At 47.0% G+C, this 10,247-nt stretch overlaps 1 protein-coding gene across 1 annotated transcript; it reads left to right on the top strand.

Moving 5' to 3' along the window:
- The first annotated feature begins 17 nt into the window (after nucleotides 1-17).
- Nucleotides 18-8,682, top strand: Tubb1 (tubulin beta 1 class VI). Its single transcript, XM_031372940.1, has 4 exons — nucleotides 18-224; nucleotides 4,902-5,010; nucleotides 5,796-5,906; nucleotides 6,006-8,682. The coding sequence occupies exons 1-4, from the start codon at nucleotides 168-170 to the stop codon at nucleotides 7,073-7,075; spliced, it is 1,347 nt and encodes a 448-aa protein (XP_031228800.1). The 5' UTR covers nucleotides 18-167; the 3' UTR covers nucleotides 7,076-8,682.
- Nucleotides 8,683-10,247: the final 1,565 nt, after the last annotated feature.

Below are 10,247 nucleotides of genomic sequence, written 5' to 3' on the forward strand. Positions count from 1 at the left end.
GGGGGAAGGCCTGGGGGGGCCCTCAGCTAGACATGCCCTTGGGCCAATTGGGAGAGCAGTTGGGTGGGCTGGTCCCACCAAGACGTTGAAACTGCACCCAGCTCACGCTGGTCACCCAGGCTCTTCCAGACTCTGAGACCTAACTGACCCTTGAGTTCAACGCCAGGATGAGGGAAATCGTGCACATTCAGATTGGCCAGTGTGGCAACCAGATCGGAGCCAAGGTAAGTGAGAGCAGAACAAAACAGCTTGGTACCAAACCAGTGTATGCTGAAGCCGGGCCTCTCGAGTTTGCAAATACTTGCTAAATGGATGGCTTATTAAAGAAGGTCTTTTAGCAAAACCATTAGAGCTAGAGTGTTAATTAATGTTAATTTTACCTATAATTACACATGTAAATTGGTCCAGGAGCCATTTCGCTTTCAGTGTTTTAGAAATGAGCTTTCTACATCTAAAACCAGTAATTCGCTTCAAGAGTTTTTTGAAGCTTTTTGGGAAATTTTCTTAATTTAAATTATGTTTATTATAATTGTGTGTGTGACTATGTATGTTTGTAATGGTGGTGGTGGTGGTGGCGAGTGTATGTGTGTGTGCACACGTGTGTACGCGCACACGCGCGCAGGTATGGTGTCCCAGCATGCATTTGGAAGTCAGAGGACACTTTTGCTAGTTGATCCTTTCCTTCCACTGTGGCTCCCTGAGATCCAACTCAGCTCATTAGGTTTGACAGAAGGTTTCTTTACCTTGTGAACCATCTGAAGAGCAGGGCTTTAAATTGTTTTTCTTAATTTGAATTATTCCTTTGGGAGGGCAGGTGCAGGCTGCGTACTTAGCAATGCATAGCCTTCTGGAGCTGGTTCTCTCCTTCCATTATAGAGGATTGAACTCAGGTCGTTAAGCTTCATGGCAAGCTCCTTTACGCTGCTGAGCCATTGTGCCAGCCTTACTGGAAGGTTTTTCTGTTTGTTTTGTTGTTTTTTCTTTGTTTTCTTTTAATACTATATCACTGTATTTGTCTTCACTCCCAAATGTTCTTTTAAAACTTATTCTTTGGCAATTTTACACATGCTGATATTGATTAGATTCACCCGTGCTACTTACCTCCTACCACTTTCCCTAGACACTCTCTAATACGTTCATCTCCTCTTCTTCCTCTCTCTCCCTCTCTTTTGTCTCTGTCTCTCTGTCTCTCTGTCTCTCTGTCTCTCTGTCTCTCTGTCTCTGTCTCTCTCTCTCTCTCTCTCTCTCTCTCTCTCTCTCTCTCTCTCTCTCTCTCTCTCACACACACACACACACACACACACACACACACTTTTATAACCCACTGAGTCCCCTCAGTATTGCTTGCCGGACTACTGATGAGCCAGTACAGACAGCCACAGATTCTGTGAGTTAGTGAGTGCCAAGGACCCCATGTCAGGAAGACTTCCTCCAGCAGTCCCTTCCCATCCTCTTCCTCACTGGCCCCTCTTCCTCACTGTCCCGTGAGTCATGGTGGGTGGGGTGGATTAAAAAAAAAAAAAAACTTAGTGTGCAATAGAAAATTAGAGACAAATACTGAGATAAGTAATTAAAACACTCTGATACATACATGACTTGTCTTCTCTACTCTACCTTTCTCCTGCTACAATTCTGAGGGAGGCTCTTGACTGTTTCCCCTGGGCAAAGCCAGGAAGGCGGGGGCTAGAAGCCAGGATCTCCACTCCTAATTTTAAGATCAACAATGAATGTATACCATCTATGGAGAGAGCTCATTTGTGCTAATTGGAAATTATTTTTTTATGTATATGAATTATATGTTTAAAAACACCACCATTAAAGACCTTTGTTTCTTCATAGTAGCATCACTAAAAACAGTCAAAGATGGGACTAGGGGTCAGAAAGGCAGCTCAGTGGGTAAAGATACCTGCTGCCAAATCTCGAGACCTGAGTGTGACCCTCAAGACCCGTATGGTAAAGAGAACCAAGTCCTACAAGCTACACTCTAACCCCCACTTGGATGCTCTCCACCCACAAAATAAATACATAAATAAATGTACAAAGCACATTTTAAGGTAGGGAAAACCCAGAATATCTACAGATATTTACCTGATGTACAAATATATGAACACAGTGTGTTCTATTTATTATTAATTCAATAAAATATTACTCAGCTTAAAAAAGAACGATAACAGTAAAATCTTTGGAGGATGGTAAAATGTATGTTGTATAAAGTTTTACTTGTCATTTTTTTTTTTTTGCAAGCAAATTCATCAAAATACCTTTCCATTTATAAACTGCAAACTCTGCCCTGCTCAAACAACTCCCTTGTCTCTCACCGCCTTCCCTGATAGCCACCATTCCACCTCAGGTCTTTGTGCCTGGCTGCCCTTCCAGGCACCTTGAGTGGATCCTTGTGGTTCTCTCCCACCTCCCATTTGCTGGGCGATAACCCACTGTGTGTATGGACCATGTAGTGATTGACGTAGGGATGCATGCTGGCCTCCTCTACTGTAGGGAACACAGCTGGGAAAACCTGGGGGCCTTTTCAATTCTCCTAATTTTCTTGTCTACTTTTACATCTTTAATCAGATCTGTGTTGTATCTTGAGTATGTTCCTCCACACCAAATCCCTATTACCCTTTTATTCCCCCACTTTTATCTTGTGTATGCATACATTATTTTATATGACTATAGAAACACAAATGGTGGAAAACATAGTAGTATTTGTCTTTTGGCTCCATCCTCTTAATCTCCAGTTTCAACCATTTTCCAGAAAGTGATAAAACTTGGTTGTTTGAAGCAGAAGAAAACCCCACTGTGTACAGTCATACTTCCTATGCGATACTTTACTTAGGGATTGGGGTGTTGGTTGCATTTCTTACCTTCGACGAACGGTGTACAATCTACATGGATGTGTAAGTGTCTTTGAGCTGTGTTGACTTGGAGGCCTTCGGGTGAATGGACACTTGGGAGAGCCAGAGCTGGGTTGCCTTGAACTGTAGGTCCTGGAACCCTAGGGCTGCCTGAAAAGTATCAGTCACCCTTACATGACATAGGAGTCAGATCAGACCTTCATAATCACCGGAGAAGTGGGGGTGTGGAGGGCTCAGGGAGCCTGCTCTGACCTTAGGTGATAAGGTGGAGAGAGGCCCTGGGAGGAAATGAGCAGGAAGATAGGGGAGCATCAGCGCTTGCAGTCTTTGGGATTGTGCCATCTGGTGGCTGGAGTCCCAGCCATGACTTCTTGTAGGGCCTGTAAGAATGTCAAGAAACATTCTAGGCTTAACTGGAAAAGCTCTCACCATGAAAGCATGAAGCCCCGAGTTTAGATCCCAAATACCCATATTGAGAGGCAGGTAAACTGTCACAGGCTTGGATCAAAGTTATTGAGCTCCAGTTCAGTGAGCAACCCCGTCTTTAAAGGTAAGGATAAAAATGATTGCGGAAACCACCTACCCTCGACCTCTGACCTTCACATGAACGTCCAAGCAAGAGTATGTGCACCGACAGGCAAGTGTGCACACAATCACAGACACATACACACAATGCTAAGACACATTTCATCTCTACCATCTCACAACTTCCTCAAACTTACTCCCCTGCTCTTCAAAGCCCATTCTAGTACAGCGCACTAGAGTGCAGCTGGAACAGAGATGCCACTTACAGAGTAGGCTTGGGAAAATAGCCTTGGAGGTTTTTGACTCAAGGGAATGTATTTTTATTGTGCTTTAATATGCGAGCTTTTCTGAATGGCCTAATGAGACCATTCCAGTAGTTTGCTGTATTAATAGATGCTGTGGGTGGCAAGATGGCTCATCTGGTAGAGGTGCTTGCCACCAAGCCTGATGACCTGAGTTCCATCCTACGTGGTGGACAGGACTCACTACCACTGATTCTTTTTGCACACATTAGCAAACACACATGAAAAAGTGAATGGATGCATGAATAAATAAAAATAATAAATTGCTTTACTCAGTAGGGTATGATGGCACATCCCTTTTGAGTCACACTCAGGAGGCACAGGCAGATCTCTGTGAGTTCGAGACCAGCCTGGTCTACATAGCAAGTTGCAGGGCTACACAGTAAGACACTATCTCAAAAAATGCTGTATGCATGATTGGAAAAATAGAATTTCCAAACGGTTACAAGACAATGACTGTACATAATTCTGAACTGGGATTGTGTTGGATGGTCAAAACACATTAAGTCAAAGTATGCAGAACGACCCTGGTTATAGACTTTTGAAGTGAATTTCATGAAGGAAAATTCCTAAAGCAAAAAGGAGATACCACTGTGAAACAAATAAGAATTCAGTTTGTTCTCATTTCCTGAGGTCAGTACTCCTCTAGCTCAGACCAAGGGAAGGTGAAATTTGAGCTCCCTTATCCGAAGTGAGATTCTAAAAAGGATTGGCTATAACGAACCGGGGTCAATAGCAAAATCCAATGTAATGTTTTATGTGTTTGACATTTCACTTCAGGAGTTCGAATGGCTCTAGTGCAGCCTTCTTAGTCACAGAGAAGAGGGAGGAGATCGTGTGGAACAGGGTCAGACAGCCCCTAGTGCACCTACTCACAGGGGCCAACTCACCCTTTCAATTACTTTTCTTCTTGCTACATCTATCTATCTATCTATCTATCTATCTATCTATCTATCTATCTATCTATCTATCTATCTATCTATGTGTGTGAGTGTGCATGCGCATACAAGAGGGCATCCACATGCTGTGGTGTAAGTTTGTGGTCTGAGGACAATTTGGGGTAGTTGGTCTCTCCTTCTATCATGTGTGGTGGGGGTCACAGGGATCACACTCAGGTAGTCAGCCTGGGTGGCAAGCACCTTTCCTGGCTGAGCGTCCAAGCCACCGAATGGCTCTTCTTCTCCCAGGTGTGTGGACTGATTTTCCTTTCCGCCTACAGTTCTGGGAGGTGATCGGGGAAGAGCATGGGATTGACTGCACTGGGAGCTACTGTGGGGCCTCTGCTCTTCAGCTGGAGAGGATCAGCGTTTACTACAACGAAGCCTTCGGTACGGTAGGGCTGCCTGCCGCGTGAGCGAGCGCTGGCCTGCCTGCCCCCTGGGCAGCGTGGGCAGAGAAGATGACCCTCGTGTGAAAGAATAAAGTCCCTGCATGGAACGGGCAGGCATGCAGGGCTTTGGAGTCTGGATGGCGAGTGGCCCACTCCAGTCGCAAAGGGCAGGATGCATTCAGCCATGTTAGCCAGTCATTCCCCACAGCAAGGGCGAGAATCCGTGTTCTTGGTGAGACAATAAGCCAGATACACAGTAAAGAGAGAAGCAGAGTTTTTAAGAGGTATTTTTACAGATTCATGTCATGGTGGGCTGGGTCAGATACGACCGCAGAAATTAAAATGTTTATGTACCCTCTTCTCTTGTTCTCCTCTTCCCTCTCTGTCCCTTCTCTCCCCATTCTACTCCCCACTCTCTCTCCACATACTCATGGCCAGCCTCTCCTCCCCCTCCTCCTCCTCCTCCTCCTCCTCCTCCTCCTCGTCCTCGTCCTCGTCCTCCTCCTCCTCCTTCTCCTCCTCCCTCTCTCTCTCTCTCTCTCTCTCTCTCTCTCTCTCTCTCTGCCTTTCTGTCTCCATTACTCTCTCAACTCCCCTCATCATGCCTAAATAAACTCTATTCTATACTAAAAACGAAAAAAAAAATGTCTACTTATCAAAGGCCTCCCTTTAGAAAACTCACAGTTTTTGCATTGAGTCTTTGCATTGAAATGGATCCATTTCAATGAAACATTAACTTAGAAAAACAGGCAGCTGCTGACTTGTTCAGTCTATTCTGCACAGGTAAGAAGTATGTGCCCCGAGCCGTCCTTGTGGACCTGGAACCTGGGACAATGGACAGCGTCCGATCCAGCAGATTGGGAGCCCTCTTTCAGCCTGACAGTTTTGTTCATGGTAGGCTTTTTTCCAGAAGCTTGTACCAGGAAGAGCTGGATGTCTTCCAGTGGTTCTCTGTTCACCTTACCTTTCTCCCTCCCACACTTCTGGTCACAGGTAACTCTGGCGCTGGTAACAACTGGGCCAAGGGGCACTACACCGAGGGAGCGGAGCTGATTGAGAATGTCATGGATGTGGTGAGGAGAGAGAGCGAGAGCTGCGACTGCCTACAGGGTTTCCAGATCGTGCACTCTCTGGGTGGAGGCACCGGCTCAGGCATGGGCACCCTGCTCATGAACAAGATCCGGGAGGAGTACCCGGATCGGATCCTAAACTCCTTTAGCGTCATGCCATCCCCCAAGGTGTCAGACACGGTGGTAGAGCCCTACAATGCCGTGCTATCCATCCACCAGCTGATAGAGAACACTGATGCCTGCTTCTGCATCGACAACGAAGCACTCTACGACATTTGTTTCCGCACCCTGAGGCTGACGACACCCACCTACGGGAATCTCAACCACCTGGTGTCGTTGACCATGAGTGGGATCACGACCTCACTGCGCTTTCCCGGCCAGCTTAATGCAGACCTGCGCAAGCTGGCCGTGAATATGGTGCCTTTTCCTCGTCTTCACTTCTTCATGCCTGGCTTCGCTCCACTCACAGCCCAGGGTAGCCAGCAGTACCGAGCCTTCTCAGTAGCGGAGCTCACCCAACAGATGTTCGACGCCCGCAACATCATGGCTGCCTGTGATCCCCGCCGCGGCCGCTACCTGACTGTGGCTTGTATCTTCCGGGGTAAGATGTCCACCAAGGAAGTGGACCAACAGTTGCTGTCCATTCAGACAAGGAACAGCAACTGCTTTGTGGAATGGATTCCCAACAATGTCAAGGTAGCTGTGTGTGACATCCCGCCCCGGGGGCTGAACATGGCAGCTACCTTCCTGGGCAACAATACAGCCATTCAGGAGCTCTTCACCAGGGTCTCTGAGCACTTCTCAGCTATGTTCAGAAGGAGAGCTTTTGTGCACTGGTACACCAGTGAAGGGATGGACATAAGTGAATTCGGGGAAGCTGAGAGTGACATCCATGACCTGGTGTCGGAGTACCAACAATTCCAAGATGTCAGAGCAGGGCTTGAGGACAGTGAAGAGGGTGGGGAGGAGGAGGCGGACGACAAAGACCATTAGCTAGGAGAGAAGCTGCAGGGCAGCCACTTTTAGAAGTTTCTCCAAAGATTTGTGGCTGTCCTGAAGCCCTTAGGGGCCCCAGGCTCGCACCTTGGAATGCCTTTGCCCACAGTTACTAGACAGGGCTTGATAGCCAATGCATGTTTCTCCTTCTTCCTTTTTAGTGAGTTTACTGTAGTGAGCCCTATTTAGTTTTTACTAGCTGTAGGACAGACTTTCAGACAAAGTGTGCAAGTTCGCCAGGAGCCCTTTAGCAGCGTTGCTGGGTACCCAATACCTAGGGCAGCTAGAATGATGCCTCAGAGTCCTCTTTCACAAAGCCAGCAGAGCTGGGTGTCTGAAGAGTGTGTGGGAGGTGCGGGGCCAACGGAAGCATGAGTCCGCTTCCATGGTCAAGCTGTGTGGACCTTATGTACCATTCGACAGGCTGACTGGAAAAAGACAAAAGGAGGCAAGAAAACCCACGCCTCTCCTCTCGGCTCCCACCGTCCAAAAGACCATCGAGGGCAAAGCATGCCAGTCCCCAGGCCTTTGTTTCCCAGTAACCAGCTTCCAACGTGTTTCTCTGTGTGTTCTTATTAGAACGAGATGCCGCCAGTTCGCTAATGATTGTCCTTGGTTTTCCTCTTAAAGGCCGAGGACGCTCTTTTCATTTTCACTCACTCGCCTCCCCCGAAGCTGCTGCACAGCCTCTCTGCTCTCTGGAAAGGGCACAGGGCTTGCTCAGCAGCCATCCGAACGCAGGAACATCGCTGAGATGCTGCTGAGATGCCGCAGCATCCTCCTTGGTGGCAGAGGACATGGTCTCATTAGGGAACTTTTATAGTTCAGATTAATTTGCAGAAGTTGCCATAGACATTAGTAGGATGACACAGCTTTAAGCGTTATGTGGTTGTAATCTCACATTCTGACAGGACTGAGCACACAGGAGCCTCTTAGAGTTTACCCTGGTCTGAGGTGCATGTGGTCCTCGTAGTTTGCTGGAATTATCCAGCTCTTCTATCTGACCTCTCCAAAAGCGAGTTATTTGCATGATTCTGGATTCTCATGTCACGGTTTGTCCCCAGGATTCGGGGAACGGAACCCAAGGCTTTGGGATGTTCTAGGTTTCCTTGGGCCCCAGTTTATAATCATCAATAATAAAGCAGCAGGTGGATGACACTCTCTTTGCATGTGCACTGTGAGGAAATATTTGTAGTTCATATCTAGAGCAAATCAGGCCCTATTGTTGATACGACTCATCAAGCTCCTGTTGATATAATTGAACGAAGCACCAAGGCTTTTCAATACCTTCTACTTTGGTGTGGACTGAAAAACACTGGCTTAAGTGAGATATGCACCTCGCCATGATTAGCTGGAAAAACTTCCTTAGACGCCAACAAGGCTTATAGCCCATGACTGTGGGAGTCAGCTGTACACTTAACCTGGATGCTGTCACTGTAAGCCTCAAAAGGTAATTACGTACGTGCAAAAAACAGACCTTAATTCTTTTGAAAAACAAAATTTTTTTTGGCTTTCTAAGACTGTGAAGACTTCTGTTTGTTCACTAATAATCACAAAAATGCAAATAAATTTCACTTTAAATGACTAAGTCATTTTATCTCAGACTCAACAAACTCCTTTTCTTGGAGCCTGACCACTCAAGACAGAAGCATCTCACCTCCTGTTCTCTAAGGCACAGGTAGAGTAAACCACCACTGACTAAACACCTAGGGACACCTGGTCCTTCAGTAGTATGGTTGCCATGGTGACATTGGAGCAACTCAAATCAACCGGAGTCAGTTTCAAAGCTCCCTGGATTCTTTTGTTTTGCACATAAGGACACATTTCTGCCTCTGATACCGCTAGTTAGTCACATGCTGGTAAGTGGCTGAGTTAGCCTCATCACTTGGCAAGTTGTCCTGTGTCACCCTGAGGGGCCGGACCTGAGTCTATTTGATCCTGGTGTTAATTCAATATTTTTCTTGGTTCAGCTATAGAGCCTCAGAATCCTTGATGGACATGCAAGTTTGGTTGTATTTATTACTTTAATCCATATCTCCGAGTCCACCTCTAGCCATCCCTCTCTGGCTCCCCTAATAAATGACTCCCTAAGCTGGGAGTCACCTAACCCTTGGCTTATTAGTTCACCTGGTTAGCTGAGAAGGCTTATGAGACCACGGCCCGCATCCCTGGTCATGAGAGATGCTTCCTGGAACCTGGGAAGTGGTATAGAGCTGTGTGCTACAAGTCCACCAGAGGACTTCAGGCCCTGGGCAGACACCAGGGCTCCCAATCTTTCTATCTGCTGATGGGCCTTGAGCTGAGAATCCAGTAAGACCCAGATGGGAAGTGTACTGAGGGCCGGAAGCCAGCCCCAGGGGTTGAAAACCAAGGGGCTTCCTCCCTGCTCTGTCTTCAGCGTCAGCTGAAGCGGCAGGCTGAGCAGGGACTCTAGTCATTTTTCTGCTCTAAACTTTTCAGTGGCTCTGCTCAGCCAAGAGTGGCCATGTTTCAAAGGCAAGAACGAAAACACTTTATTCCCAAACATTTAATGAATGAATGGCCACCCAAATATCATCAGACTGCCCTAATCACTGGGCCTAGACTGGTCATTAAGTTACGGGTTTTAATTGCAGTTCAGCCATCGACACAGGACACAAGGTATTGACCGGCTCTGCCTCATTCCCAGTGAGAAATGCGCCCAGAAAATACAGATTAATAAAGGCGGAAAGCGTTTCGTCTAGATAAACTCTGATGTTAAGAGCTCTTCTCTACAGGTTGCATGCAGCAAGATGAGTTACGCGATCTGTCCCCCTAATGTGTGCCGTTTCATCCGGTTTACTGTGAAGGCCAACCAAAGGCGAGGAGCAACACCGTCAGGAGCCAGAACACATTGCAGGAGGCTGACAGCTAGCAGGAATCTTTCCTACGATGGATTTCTCCTGGGCCTTGTCTTCCAGAGCAGGATTCATCTCAGGAAGATCACCTGCTAGTTATTCGCTTCTCCTGTGATGGCTCCTGACACATCCCAACCTCCACGACAGTGCCAAACTTTCACCAATTACTGCCACAGCAAACACAACTTTCACCTTGATACATGTACGCAGGGGTCCCTGTAGTCCATGGTCAGTAGATATTACGTTCTTCCCTCCTTTTAAAAACTCCTGGTCCCCCCCCAAAAAAAAGAAAA

Source organism: Mastomys coucha, unplaced genomic scaffold (genome assembly GCF_008632895.1).
Source record: "Mastomys coucha isolate ucsf_1 unplaced genomic scaffold, UCSF_Mcou_1 pScaffold15, whole genome shotgun sequence".
Classification (NCBI taxonomy): Eukaryota; Metazoa; Chordata; class Mammalia; order Rodentia; family Muridae; genus Mastomys; species Mastomys coucha.

What these genes read in the sequence shown, in the direction of transcription:
- Tubb1 (XM_031372940.1), top strand. Translation starts at nt 168, where the DNA reads ATGAGGGAAATCGTGCACATTCAGATTGGCCAGTGTGGCAACCAGATC. An exon ending in TTACTACAACGAAGCCTTCG is followed by an intron (nt 5,011 to 5,795) that starts GTACGGTAGGGC and finishes TATTCTGCACAG; the next exon opens with GTAAGAAGTATGTGCCCCGA. An exon ending in GCCTGACAGTTTTGTTCATG is followed by an intron (nt 5,907 to 6,005) that starts GTAGGCTTTTTT and finishes TTCTGGTCACAG; the next exon opens with GTAACTCTGGCGCTGGTAAC.